Consider the following 15,199-nt stretch of genomic DNA (forward strand, 5'->3'; position numbering starts at 1 on the left):
GCCAGATTTAATATTGCAATAACTCAACTAAGGGCAAAAAAGCCCTCCCACTGATTGCAAAGGCATGTGGGAAACATTTTGTTTTGCTACACTGCAGTTGCTGTTTTATTGTACTCAACAGCATCTGCCTTGATCTAGAAGCATATAACACACATGACTACACAAGCTAAGATATACACAGGGAGATGTACTTCTGATTGTGTCTTCTCATTCACATCTCACCTAACTTAATCAGGTGTGTGGCTGGATGGGAGAACACACCATCAATAACAAAGCCCATTCTCTCTTCCTTGACACACTCTTGCAAAGAGCCTCTTTTAAAAGGATGTGGAAAATCACTAAAGGGAGGGTTGTTTTGTAGAAGAAAGTGTTGCAAAATGTGCCACTACCACCCATTTCAGCTCAGTGCTTAAAATTACTCTGAGTGGCTTTTTGGAGCCCAGGGCATCAGCAATAATGCTGTCCATTAGGTAGGAAGATTTTAGTTAAAAAATAATAATGGCAGTAGAGAAATTTATATTTAACAACTCATTTAAAATTACTGAAACCATCTCTGTTAAGTAAATCAAAACTCCAAATACAGACCAGTTTCCAAATAACAATGCCTGTCACAACACAGAAATAATTGTGTGGTCTGGTTTTGTGTTCTATTTTATTGATTTTAGGAAGCTATCAGAAATACTTTGTTATACCAATCTGTTAGAAGAAAGTCAGGATTCAACTGACAGCTGGGGCTTCCAACATAACAAAATGGTAAAGTTTGGTGAATGGTTTTGTAATGAATATAAGGGTTGCTCGTGCGTAAGTTGCCGCCTCTCCAGGCTTTGTTGCCTTGCTAAACCTTTCAGTCTGGGCAGCCCTTCACTTCGTGGCTGCCTCAGTCGCTAGCAGAATCCGTCAGTGGGCGTTTCTTAAACCTTTTCCAGCATAAAAGTTGTTTGATGCCAAGTCTCCTCCTACTCTCCCTGCGCGGAAGTCTTCTGCGCAGGGAGGGTGTGGGTAGCGGAGGACCCGTGCTCTCTGCGCTGGTGTCCGGCGAAGAGTCCTGGAGCCCTCTTGCCGATTCCCCCATCTGCCCCCCTTTATCCCTGGTGTTGCGCTGATTTCCTTCCCCAGCTGATGAGCTGCCTCTCTCCCTGCTGGGCCCTTCTCCAGCATCATTTGAGAGCCTTCCCTCCGCCTCTAGCTCCGATGTCAGTTCCCTGACAGGTTTCTACTTTGCAGCTTTGTTCCCATATTATGCTTTGTAAAAGTGGCTTGACTTGACAGTTATACTCCGTCATGCACTGGGTGGCTGGGGAGATACAGAAAGAGAATGGCTGCCATATTCTCCTGACATAGATCTTCCACCAAATCCTACAGCCCCTCAGGCAGCAGAGATGGAGTAAAGAATCGCACCTACCCTGAAACACGTGTTTGAAAATGGACAAATCCAAAGCTTAAGATGTGACACTGATAACGTTTGAATTAGTGTAAGCTTAGTCTTTTGCAGAATCAATTTACCTGCTGGAGAAATGATGCTGACCCACAAGGTCTCCATTCTGCAGGTGGTAATCACCGAAGAAATCAGGACTCACTGCTCCATCGTGTGCTATCAGCCCCTCTATATAAAGAGAAGAGGTAGAAGCGGAGTGTGCTGTTTATTCATTTTTATTTACTATTGCATTTACATCCCACCATTCCTCCAAAGAGCTCAAGGTGGTTATATGCTTCTTCATTTCATCCTCACAACAACCCTGTGAGGTAGGTGAAGCTGGGATATAGGGACTGTCCTGAGGTCACCTTCAAGCCTGAGAGGGGATTTAGTCTCCCAGAACCTAGTCTGACCCTTTGACCACTACCCTACCCTACCCTAGGAAGTCTTGACTGAAAATTCAGTCCCAGCAGTTATCAATATAAACAATTTAAACCAATTCCCATTAGACCAAGGGTCAGCAAGCTTTTCCAGCCGTGGGCCGGTCTACCATCCCTCGGACCATGTGGTGGGCTGGACTATATTTTGAAAAATAAATAAATGAACGAATTCCTACGCCCCACAAATAACCCAGAGATGCATTTTAAATAAAAGGACACATTCTACTCAGGTAAAAACATGCTCATTCCCGGACCATCCGCAAGCCGGATTGAGATGGCGATTGGGCCGCATCCAGCCCATGGGTATTAGACTGTTACTTCCCACAATTGCAATTTGCATCTAAAGGACAGGCCAACAGGGGATGGTTACAATTTCATTACTAAGCAGTAGGTAAACAGATCCACATGTTTTCTACCCTAAATTAAGCACAAATGGACACTGTAGTAAATAAACGCAAATTCCCTTGCAACGCAGAGATCCCTAAGAAAGCTTTCAGCATAAACAAGGTGTGACAAAGAAGGTGGTGAGTAAGAGTGAGCAACTGAGAGGCAAGATTTTGTTTGCAGCAACACCACCTCATTTCAACTGAACTGACCAATGCTATAGTTGGGGCTTTTAGTACGTAGCAGGTGGGTGTCTTCACAGCTCAGTTTTGCTCTCTGTGAGTCTCAATTCCTTTTGCGTATCAATTACCTGCAGGTCCAATATCCTACCACTGCATTCTTTCACAACTCAGAATCAAAGCAAGCATTGGGGGGGGGGGATGCATACCCAACGTGCTTACCAACATGATGGGGGGGGGTAGGGCAGAGGTGCAGTTGAGGTGGCAAGGGCACACTGGCACAGCCAATCCAGTGCTCCCACTGTTGCAGTCATACCACCCCAATGTCACTGCCATCATGCTCTGCCCCATCCCAGTTAAGTGACACAACTCCACCGTCAATAGGGCAGCTTTGTGGACCCATTCCTGGCAAGAGTGTTTTGCAGGAGGCAGCTGACAAAAGTATTATTGTACCATTCCTTGGGGGGGGGGGGATCAAGATCTCCTTCCACAGGCTTTTGAGAATATATTGAAAATCCAATGCCTCTTTTATATACAGTGGTACCTTGGTTTACGAACTTAATCCATTCCGGAAGTCCGTTCTTAAACCAAAACCGTTCTTAAACCGAGGCGTGGTTTCCCTAATGAGGCCTCCCACCACTGGTGCCCTTCCACCGTTCAGATTCCTTTCTTAGACCAAGGTAAAGTTCACAAATCGGGACACTACTTCCAGTTTTGCGGAGTTTGTAAACCGAATAGTTCTTAAACAGGGCTGTTCTTAAACCGAGATACAGTCGTACATTGTTTCGCGGCTGGGATCCATTTCGGAGCCCCAGCCACTAGCCGAAAAGGACGCAGGGCAAAGTGCCTTATCTGTGCAAGTGTGTGGAGCGGTTTGCGCTTCTGCACATGCGTGAGTGGCAAACCTGGAAGTAACCTGTTCTGGTACTTCCGGGTTTGCCGCGAATGGACACTAGACGAGGCAGACATTCGTGGAGGTATTACTGTATCACTGTACTAAAATACATTTTGAAAGAAAAACATTGCCTATCAAACTGATCGCTCTTAAAAATTAATCCTTTTAACGTGTAGTATTAGAGATACAGGGTGGTATTCAACTAAGTTTTATGCAGAGCAGACCCAATGTAATTAATGAACGTGTGACCATGGTCAATTAATTTCAGTGGGTCTACTCAAAGTAAAGCACAGTCGAGTGCCACCCATAATACATTAATATACATATCAAAAGCAACGTGATTGCATCGTACAATAATGGTGCATGTATTAATTTAACTTTATCACAGTAAAAACCATGTGAATTCTGAACTTATGCCAGTTGCTAAACATGCGTTCAGCTACCTATAATAACAAACTTAAAGTAATCCAACATTTTTGTCTTTCCCAGCAAAATATCTTAACTTTTGCTGAACCTCTCTGTAAGATTGGGTGTACTGGGAATCAACTCCATGAAATGCTTGCAGGGAGCTTGTGCAGTGGGGAAGTTAATGTTATCTGTATCAGCCTTACCTGCATTGTAGTAAAGATCAGGTCTTTCAAGAATGTCCCCTTCATGAATATATGGCTCAATGCGGTCATCCCCATACAAGTACTGTTCATTTTCATCCATCTGCCGACTCTCCACCATTTCCAGCCACTGAGAGTTGTGCCATCGAAACTTCTCACTCTGGATCTTCTTGGCCCATTCCTCATCATATTCCTGTTTGGGAGATTTAAAGGCTTTAATACCAGCTAACCTTAAAGTAAAAACTGTTATTAGTTCTTAACTTTTGCAATTAAATTTCTTGGATAGGTAATTAAAAAAGGAAAGCTAAAATCAATAAGCTTCCCACAAGAGTCTGGCTTGTAATTTTGTGTGAACCCAGGCTCAGGTTTTACTTTTCTGCCAACAAATCATGAGCAAAAGTCAATGTTTTGTTCTCAGCTTGCTGCTTGCAGTTTGTTTAAAGTGCGGGGAGAACCTCCAGCCCCTAGGCCAAATTTGTGCCATGAGGCCATTTCCCCCTAACTTGTTGTCCAGTTTGGAGCAGGTACAGAAGTGGCTGGATTGGCTGAGCAGCTGAGGACCCCACGGGGAACTTGATCACAAAGATCAGTGTTTCCCAAAGTTGGCAATAATGCCTCCTGGGGGGGGGGGTGATGGAACAATCCAGGGGAGCAGTAGAAGCCTCAAGTGCAATTGGGGGGCAATAAATAAAAATAAGAATAGAATTTTGAAAAACTGTTCATACATGTTTCGCCTGTTGTGTAATGACACTTACCGCCAGGTCGGGCGCTGTTGCAAGATGGCAACAATGCTTCCCCCTGGATCTCATGGTTGTGCTGGAGGGAGGGATTTTCCTGGGTTTGGGTGAACACTTTTTGGCTTCACCCAGGCCCAAGAAGTGGGTCACAGCTTGCCTGCCTATTTAGCCAATGGCAGGTGAGCTGCAGCCCCGGCCCCACCCCTGCGGCAGATTGGACTGAACAGGCAGGCTTGACTCTGGTCCTGGGGCCTAGTCCTCCTCCTTGCCAAGTTTTGAAAAACTGTTCGTACATGTTTCACCTGCACGTTCGATGTTGCAGGACAGTGGTTCCCAATTAACCAATTACTGAGGACCCCCTATTTTTCAAAACCCAAGCCACGGTCCCCCTACTTTTGTAAATTTTGATAGCTCTTTGGTAGTTACCGCTGCAAAGCCATTTTATGGACAAAATGTGGGGTAGCTCCTTATAAGCAAAGGATTTTAGGCATACTAAAAAAAACAACAGACTAGGGCTGAGCGATATCTGGTTTTCAACATCGTGATACATCAGCATTAAACATTGTGATATTCCGATATATCGCGATGTCTGAAACTGGAGATCAGTCATGGGGATAAGGAAAGGAGCAGTCACAGAGGTCCGGCGGGTGGTGTGTGTGCAAATCAGGCATGGGGGACATAGGACCTAGTGCGGTACGACATAGGTAGAAATTAAGATACATAAAAGAATGCAAATTTGTCACTGCATATTTCTGTTTGTTATACCTAAAGAAGGTAGATTTATGGGGCAGGATGCAGAATAATTTTTTTAAAAAAGGGGGCAGTAGGCGAAATAAGTTTGGGAACCTCTGACATAGATAATTCCCACAGAAAGCAGGGTTGAAGTGGGGGGTGACTTCAAGCCTTCTGAATCAGATGAGTGAAGATTTCTGACAAATAGCCAAAACAGAAGATAAGAACATGGGAGGCAAGACCATTGTTTGAGCGCGTATAGCAGTGAAAATACTGTTCTTCCCCCTGCTGCAAGTTTAGTCAGTTCTTGTTATTGTCCTCTACCTTTATTGGCACCTTCATCGTGGAAAATACACAAATTATTTCTGCAGGGTATGTGCCATCCTTTTTGAACGACTAAATCTTTCCCTAGAGGACTAAACCACTGACACATTATGAAGCATTAAGTAGCCTCTCAAAATCTGGGTGCTATCCATCGGGGTCCTCTTTGTCACTGGTTTCCGTCACACCTTTTATCTAATTAAAATACGCGGTGCCAAGAGAGAACTATATAAATCTGTTCTGTGTTTTGCTGTGTCTGATGGAAAACAGATTCCCCTTTTTTCTTTAATGTGGCAGGTCCTTAATCTGGTCAGTAATAAGGTTCATTAAAGACAACTGCTCAACTAAATTAAAACTGCAATGCAGTAAGTTGGAAGCACAGCAAAAAAAAAAATCCACTTGAAATGTTATACAGCCATACATATCTTTGCACATTACATAAGCTCACAGCTACTGTGGCAAGACACAATATGCCTGAAACCACTAGGATTGTATCACAAAATTGCCACCTTGAATTTTACTTATTGGGGTTATTTATCTTAAACGGTGCCAGCACATAGCTTCTAACCACAATTTGTCCAACAAAGTAGGCTGATGTAGTATTATTATCTGCCCTGTGGCAATAAAGTACAGTTGAAATGGAGAGACAAATTGGACTTGTAAATATATTGTGAAGACACACTGTGCAGATGGAACATTACATTCTGAAACTACCGCATTTCATCACATAATCATTGCTACCGCATAATAGTCACACCCCATTTTTACCCAGCCCTAAAATCGGTTCCAAAGCTTTCACTGCATTAATCGCCGCAGAGCGGATTTGAGCAGAACACCCAGGTTCTGAAGAGAGAAAATGACGGCAAGATGGCAATAGCCACATGCTCAGTAAGCTGCTACCGGAGCCAGAAGATGAGGGACCCAGGAGGCCCCGGAAGAGCCACAGAGGGGAAATAATAATAATAATAATAATAATAATAATAATAATAATAATAATAATAATAATAATAATAATACCCCGCCCATCTGGATGGGTTTCCCCAGCCACTCTGGGCGGCTTCCAATAAAACACTAAAATACAATAACCTATTAAACATTATAAGCTTCCCTAAACAGGGCTGCCTTCAGATGTCTTCTAAAAGTTTGGTAGTTATTTTTCTCTTTGACATCTGTTGGGAGGGCGTTCCACAGGGCGGGTGCCACTACCGAGAAGGCCCTCTGGCTGGTTCCCTGTAACTTGGCTTCTCGCAGCGAGGGAACCGCCAGAAGGCCCTTGGCGCTGGACCTCAGTGTCCGGGCAGAACGATGGACGCAACCATGCTATGTGCAAATACTTATACAGGAATGACCTACAGAAATAACCCAAAGTCTAGGAGAAACAGCTCTGCCTTACTAAATATGAAACATTTATTTTCATGAAATATATCACAGTACTAAATAGGTGAAATAATCCAGGTGTGGAGAACTGCATACATGCAAAAATGTTATAAAACACCACTGATCACTACTTCCTCACAAGGGTAAATTAAGTATTTTTGAGGACTATAAATATGATTTTGCATCCATTAAAATCTTCAAGTCTTAAAATACTGTAAACTGTCATTTGAAGTACGCACTTGCATCTAAAAAAAATAATCTGAAAAAAACAGAGTTTACTCATTTTTATGCACACAGACATTCAGGGCACTGTTTCAGTGCACAGGAGTTGCTGTTTCTGCCTAATATTTCAATATGATCTGATCCACATGGTATAACAATTATTCTTTTATAAGAAAATATTCATCATATAAGACTGGAGAAAGCGCCTTAAAATAAACACACTCAATTGTTTTTTTAAAATCATATAACCTAGTAAAGAAGTTTCAAAGGCAACACATAATAAAGGACCCCCCAATCCTGTGTTTTCTGAATGCACCTATAATTTTGGAAGCAAAAATAACTGAGTAAAATAGGAGGAACAAATTTTACTGAAACGTATTTGCAACACAATTGACATAATTTTCAGTCACACGTCAGAAAATACTACTGCTTTTCAGAAAAAAGGTGCTTGTCATTTTCATTAATACTCAGACGGAAGAAAGTGAAAAGTCACTTACTGCTATTATATCCAGTGTATTGTCACAGACTTTACGGATCTCAGCATTTTTATCATGCATCAGGTCTATAAGATATGCTGGAGCCTCTACAAAGATATAGTTAAGGACATAAAGCAATTATGGATTCCTCCAAACAATTCTATACAATTTTTGTGAGAACAGTGTATGCCGGGGTGAAGTAACTGTTTCAAACTTATTTTAACATAGCATTTTAAATTCATCCTGGACCCTTGTGGTGAAGTGTAGGTAAGAAATAATTTTAATAAATCACAGAATTGCAGAGTTGGAAGGGACCTCAAGCATCATCTAATCTAACCCCCTGCAATGCAGGAATATCAACTAAAGCATCAATGACAGATGACCATCAAGCATCTGCTTAAAATCTCCAAGGAATTAGTGTCCATCACCTCCTGAGAGAGACTGTTCCACCGTCTAACAGCTCTCACTGTCAGAAAGTTCTTCCTAATATTGAGTCAGAATCTCCTTTCTTGTAACTTGAAGCCATTGGTTTGAGTCCTACCTGTCAGAGCAGGGGTAAACAAGCTTGCTCCATCCTCCATGTGACAGTCCTTAAGGTATTTAAAGATGGCTATCCTATCTCCCCCAGTCTCCTCTTTTCCAGGCTAAACATTCCCAGCTCCTTCAACCATCTTCATAAGGCTTAGAAGAAACACACATCTGTTAACATTAAATGAGGTACCTTACTGAGACGCGGGTGGTGCTGTGGGTTAAACCACAGAGCCTAGGACTTGCCGATCAGAAGGTTGGCGGTTTGAATCCCCGCGACAGGGTGAGCTCCCATTGCTCGGTCCCTGCTCCTGCTTCGAAAGCATGTCAAAGTGCAAGTAGATAAATAGGTACCGCTCCAGCGGGAAGGTAAACAGCGTTTCCGTGCGCTGCTCTGTTTCTCCAGAAGTGGCTTAGTCATGCTGGCCACATGACCTGGAAGCTGTACGCCGGCTCCCTTGGCCAATAAAGTGAGATGAGCGCCGCAACCCGAGTCGGCCACGACTGGACCTAATGGTCAGGGGTCCCTTTACCTTTACCTTTACTGAGAACTCTAAAGAAAAGGGAGTGTGCTTTTTAAGTGGGAGATAGACTTGCTATTAACAATGCTAGAAAGAAAAACAACCAATAGGTGTATCTTTTCATTACATTTGGAAAGCAGGAATACAGATCATTCCCTAATCCCCTATTACATCACCGCCCACAGTAACTGATTTTGAAAGCATAAAGATATGCTAGCATCACATGCAAAACCGGAAAGAACAGCCATTTGTTTTGCATATGTACATGTTCCCAGCGCCACCCATTAAGCTAAGATCATATGAACATTTTATTAAAGCTTGCAGCCTTACTAAAAAGTCATGTAAATGTTTATGGATACAAAAAAAAAAAAAATTACAGTTGTTATGGAGATGGTTTAGCACACATGCTAATAAGCTCATTCTATGACCTGACTACACTAAACAACTTCTATTCCAGAGCAAAAATGAGTGTTATAACATACTGTGACATTCAACGAAGATTCACTCAGAACAGACTCAATGAAATGTACATTACTAATGTAATTTCAATTGGTCTACTCTGAGTAAAACTGAATGGAATACCACCCATAGCTATGATCCCATGCAGTGTTAGCAGCAGAGTTCACAGAAGAGCAGCAGCAGCAGCTTTGGAAACAAAAACTGCAGATCAAAAACCACAGCTATTCCTGCCACCATCCTTTGAAACTGACCACCTACTGCCTCTCCTCCTGTTGTGAATGAAGACATCCAAGATTAGTGACAGGGATGGGGGTGGACAGAAGAGGAGGAGGCATGTTCTTTCGTTTGCTATCCCTTATAAGAACAGAAACGCAGCTGTGAAGTGGGGCCATTTCTGAAGGCAACACAGAATAATTGGATTGCCAGCCCTTTCGCTTTTGCAGAGCTCCTGTTGTTAAGAAAGCTGCATGACACACAGAAGAGTAACAAATACACTTTCGCCGTCACTGCATCTCCGTGGTAGGCATGGCTGCAGTCATTACATTGCCCCTGGGAAGGCACAGGAATCCTGGGAGGACCAAACTAGTAACCCCACAAAGGAGTTACTCCTCAATAAATAGCAGCTTAAGATACAACACCAAAATTAGCTTCAACTGCTTCACTGCATCTCTAAAATACAAAGTGGACACGGGTGGCACTGTGTTCTAAACCCCTGAGTCTCTTGGGCTTGCCGATCAGAAGGTCAGCGGTTCGAATCCCCGCAACGGGGTGAGCTCCCATTGTTCGGTCCCAGCTCCTGCCCACCTAGCAGTTTGAAAGCACGTCAAAGTGCAAGTAGATAAATAGGTACCGCTCCGGTGGGAAGGTAAACGGCATTTCCGTGTGCTGTTCTGGTTCGCCAGAAATGGCTTAGTCATGCTGACCACATGACCCAGAAGCTGTCTGCGGACAAACGCCGGCTCCCTCAGCCTATAGAGTGAGATGAGTGTGCAACCCCAGAGTCATCCGCAACTGGACCTAACGGTCAGGGGTACCTTTACCTTTAAAATACAAAGCAATTCAATTTCAAATAGAAATGCACGGTCTGTGGTGAACCTATAGTGATGAAACCTTGAAATAAGAGCTTCTGCATATTCTGTAGAACCAATAAAAGCACTGCAGCAGGACTATTTGATCTATAGAAGAAGGATACGAGTCTCCTTGATTATGACATCTCTAGTGGCTTGATGGAAGACCATCTGGTAAAACACATAAATGATTTGGCACACAAACTCGTCATCTTCTTGCTGAGCTATACAAAAGGAAAAAGAATTGCCCCGTCAAACTTTAAATCCCCAATTACTAGCATTTAATCATGAAGATGATGCATTAAATTTTTTAGATCATAATCCACACAAAAATATACACTAAAAACATACCAGTTTTAACCAAAGTTCAGGAGTGGCATTTGTCTGAAGGTCCTCCAGAGTTACTTACAGAAGGGGAGAAGGGTGTGCTTATAATTCCAAGGGACATCCTGAATTGGAAGGAAATCAATGCCACTACTTTCTACAGCTTTCTACATATTCTTCTCGCTTTGGGGGGGTGGGGGGAGGGCAGAATATGCCACCAATCTTCCCACCCCATTTTACTTTTGGAGATTTGGAAGATATGCACTCTGAGTTAGCACACTGCTTTGCTCCACCCACTTAACCCCAAGAATTGTCTTTGCTCAGGCCACTTCCATAAAAAAAGCAAAAGTGAAAATCCCACCCTCTAAATCCAAACAGCTCTGCTACCTGGCCTAGCTCAAAGCAAATACAGTGGAACCTCAGTTTTTGAACGTAACCCGCTCTGAAAGACCATTCGGCTTCTGAAAAGTTTGAGAACCAAAGATCAAAGGATGGCCAGCAAAATCCATTGAAAAAATGGAGAAAGCTGTTCGAATTCCAAGGCGCGTTCAGAAACGGAAGCAATTACTTCTGGGTTGTCGGCGTTCGGGTTCCAAATTGCTCATCAACAGAGATGTTTGAGAACTGAGGTTTCACTGTAAACTAGGAGTCCCTGGTCTGCGTGAAGTAAAAAGTGACTCCTTGCTTGTTTTCGAAACTAGTTCTGAAGGAGGTGGACAATGGAGGTGTTGCCTGCCTTAAGGACAGAAGCCAAGGCTATGGAGTACAACTCTCCTTTCCTTTAGGACAGAACTACCCACTGCACTCCGACTCCACATCCAGGAAATCTGGGCACCACTTTTCCTGAGCAAAGCAGCACCAAGAAGAAGCAATGTGTAGGCAGAAGTGGCAGTTTGGAGAAAGGAATTTAATCATGCTCCTGCCAACTTTCCACACCCCTGCCACTTATTTTCCAGCTGGCATCCCAGAATTGTGGAAAATGGCAGGCAAGGGAAAGGTTAGACACCCCCACACACCTCCTAAATTTCTCCTCTCCTGTTAATCACTCATGCACTGATACCACTTTGCAGAGGGAAAGTAGCAGTCGCAAGTTTCAAGACGTGAAGTAGACAGAATGTGCAGTTTTCAGGCTTAATCTACATGTCCATCTCACATCTGGAAAGTCAGGAATGTGTGAACCGGTGCCAGATTGGCCTGAAGATAAATTGGGCTTTTAAAGTGTTCCAATTCAAAACTCAAAAAACCTCAAGGGATTTTTGAGTGTTCATCTGGAAGACTTGAAAAGTCCAATTTATTCACCACACCCTCTTCACTACTAGACACCCCCCTTGCTCAAGTAAAATAATAATAATAATAATAATCCATAACTTGTGGAAGGGTGGGGTCCTCAAATTCTGGTCAGCCTTGGTAGTAGTCACTCCCCTGAAATATGTGGTTCCCAGGACCCTACTGCCTCAGAGGGGCTGGTCCTTTGTCGAAAGTCACACTGAATTCCCAAGTCAAAACCATCTGAAGCTCAGTTCTGGGTTAGTGATGTGTTTCCGCTCTCCTCTGAGCTGAACTGAGAACAGCTCTCCAGAGAGCATGTGTCCCTTTTCTCAGCTCTAAGCCATGCCCCGCATGTGAGCTGCTGCTTTTCGCCAATGCATCCTTTCGTTACAGCTGAAAGGAGTCTTCTGTAGATCATTACCCCTTCTCCTTTGCCAACGGAAAACTTCTTTAGCTTGGGGAAAGGCAAGGGTTGGGAAGAATAAAGAGATGGGGCACGGTAGAGGGAGCCCCATTTTTAGCTTGTCCAAGGTCAAAAGAAGATGGAGCCAAACATTAATAATAGCCGGCCTTCTTGAAGAAGGGGCCGAGAAGAGTTAGCATTTCAAGTCCCAACCTCTTGAATATTCTTATTTTTAATGAGAGGTCTACTCAGAGGAGTTGCTAAGATGAAGTAAATTGCTCTCGTCGAAAAAAATTCCACAGTAATTTTTGTACAATTTTTTTTTTGAAGTGGTATATCCACTGAAAGTATTTGTCTTGGATGAGCATCAGAGGGCAATAAACAATCTAACATTAAATAAGCTTTTACAACATAGGTTTAATACTCAAGTGCTTACAGACTTGTGGAACTGGGAACTGTGCGCAAACACACACACACACACACACACACACACACCCAACATCCATAGGAGATTCTTAATAACATACCATTTAGTAGTTCAATGAGTGCTGGAATAATCCCAGATTTAGCTAGCAGCGCTGCGCAAGAATCATCCATGGACACTGTGCCAATCATTATCACCACTTCCAAAACAAGGTCATCTTCTGCAGAACCTGATAAATTTAACAAAGAGAGAGGGTATTGTTGAATCCCACAGACACACACTAAGCTTCATGCTGGAAGAAAGCCACACCCAGAGAGAATCTTTCAATATGGCCAGCAAAACTTCTTTTTTTTAGCAGCAAGCAAGCATCTGAGGTGTCTGCCATACTGATGCAACATCCTTGTTTAGCCTTCAGCCCCAACAAAGTACAACAGGGTTGCTGATCATTACTCCTCTGCCCCATTCTAAACTCTCTCTTTTTTTAAAAAAACCGATGCAGTGGGCTAATAGCCAGGAAGACTTTAGGACAGCACCTATGTCACAGGTTCTTTGAGACAACCATTGCTTTGGGAGTTTCAATATCTGGTAAGGGATTGTTAGATCCAGTGCTTTTTTTTCTAAACAAATGTTTAGGGGTACTCTCATTTTGACTCAAGAAAATCACCATTTTATAATTCAAATCGGGGGAAATAAATACAGCAAATGGACAAAAGTACAAAGATTCACAAAATGTTTAGGCGTATACGTACCCCTGTGTGTCCCCCAGAAAAAAAGCACTGGTTAGATTCATGGGTCCTTCGAAGCATTTTCACCAGCCCTGCACCCATCTTACCAGAAGTCAAGCTCAGTTTATTGGTCCTCATTCAGCCCAGCACTGCAGCCAGGCTCCAGTCCATTTCCTGCACCACTACACATGATCCAGATATTATGGAGAAATAGAGCTGAGTGCCATCGGTGTACTGACGACAGTATGTTCCAAATCTCCCAATGACTTCTCTCAATGACCTCACATATATGTTAAATAGCATTGGGGACAAAACTGTGCTCTAAGGAACGCCATAGCCTAACTGCCACAGGGCAGAAGAGAACTTCCTCAATACTATGCTGACCCTGGAAGTAGGAGTGGAACCTCTGTAAAGCATGCCCCCAGTACCCAGTTGGGTCCAGGAGAATGCCATCATCAAAGATATCAAAAGCTGCAGAGAGACTGAGGAGGTCACGCTTTACTTGTCTTGTTCTCTCTGTAAAGGTCATTATCAGGGCAATGTTGACTGATTTCGCCCCAAAGTCAGCGCTGAACTAGACTGGAATAGGCTTAGATAACTGGTATATTTCAAGAATGTCTGCAGTTGCACCACCAACCCCGCCTTGATCACCTTCCCCCCCCAAACAGGGTATTTGTGGTTGGTCGAAAGCTGTCACAAAGCACTGGGTTCAGGGTGGGCTTCTTTAGGAGTGGCTGTAATACTTCCTCTTTAAGGGTAGTGGGGACGATACCCTTAGGCCAGTGATGATCAAACTTGGCCCTCCAGCTGTTTTGAGACTACAACTCCCATCATCCCTAGCTAGCAGGACCAGTGGTCAGGGATGATGGGAACTGTAGTCCCAAAACAGCTGGAGGGCCAAGTTTGGCCATCACTGCCTTAGGTAAAGACACAATTACCACCTCCTGGACCCAGCTGGTTAAACCTTGCCAGCTAGATTTGATTAGCCAAGAGGGACAGAGCTCGAGAGGGCACATGCATAGTCAAGTGCATTACTGTAATGTGTCACAATCATTATTACTGTAGAAAGGAAAGGAAGCCTAGATAACTCACAGGTGTTATTACACTGTCTGTTCCTGTATTTGTTAATCATTTGGCAAAGTCACCTTTCTTGGTTTATTTAGCCAAACAGAGAAATCAGGATTTAAAGAGCTGTACCCTTTCTATTTTAGCTCCTCTAACCTCTAAAAGGCTACCCCTAAATGTCAGGAGACCGTCTGGAATGGCGGTCCATAATGTGCAAACAGCTGCCACCAGCAAAGAAAATCAGCACACACGTGTCATAAAACACACACCATCAGAGATTTCTGGTCAGAAAGAGTTTGAGAATGGAAGCCGCTGGCTATTTATAGGAAAACTATATTTTAAAGCTTGCACAGATGTGAAAGCATATCTGGGTAGTAAATGAAAACATATGATTACAGTGGTACCCCGCAAGACGAATGCCTCGCAAGACGGAAAACCCGCAAGACGAAAGGGTTTTCTGTTTTGGAGGCGCTTCGCAAGACGAATTTCCCTATGGGCTTGCATCGCAAGACGAAAGCCCATAGGGAAATGCTGGCGGTCAGGAGCAAAGACTTTCGCCCACAGCCGGCCTTCAGAAGAGGACCTCTTCTGAAGGCCGGCGGGGGGCAAAAGTCTTTGCTCCCCCCCGC

At 43.5% G+C, this 15,199-nt stretch overlaps 1 protein-coding gene across 2 annotated transcripts in view; it reads right to left on the reverse strand.

The window, feature by feature from the left end:
* The window catches only part of KIFAP3 (kinesin associated protein 3), a 74,289-nt gene that overhangs the window by 19,810 nt on the left and 39,280 nt on the right, over positions 1-15,199 (reverse strand). For both annotated transcript variants that reach the window (XM_081194371.1, XM_081194370.1), the window contains exons 15-19: positions 12,884-13,009; positions 10,486-10,584; positions 7,807-7,892; positions 3,924-4,113; positions 1,504-1,603 (exon numbers count right to left, since the gene is read on the reverse strand). In XM_081194371.1, the coding sequence (XP_081050497.1) occupies positions 1,504-1,603; positions 3,924-4,113; positions 7,807-7,892; positions 10,486-10,584; positions 12,884-13,009 (601 nt within the window). The remainder of the gene's footprint in view (positions 1-1,503; positions 1,604-3,923; positions 4,114-7,806; positions 7,893-10,485; positions 10,585-12,883; positions 13,010-15,199) is intronic.

This window comes from Podarcis bocagei, assembly GCF_964188305.1.
Source record: "Podarcis bocagei genome assembly, chromosome: 5".
NCBI lineage: Eukaryota > Metazoa > Chordata > Lepidosauria > Squamata > Lacertidae > Podarcis > Podarcis bocagei.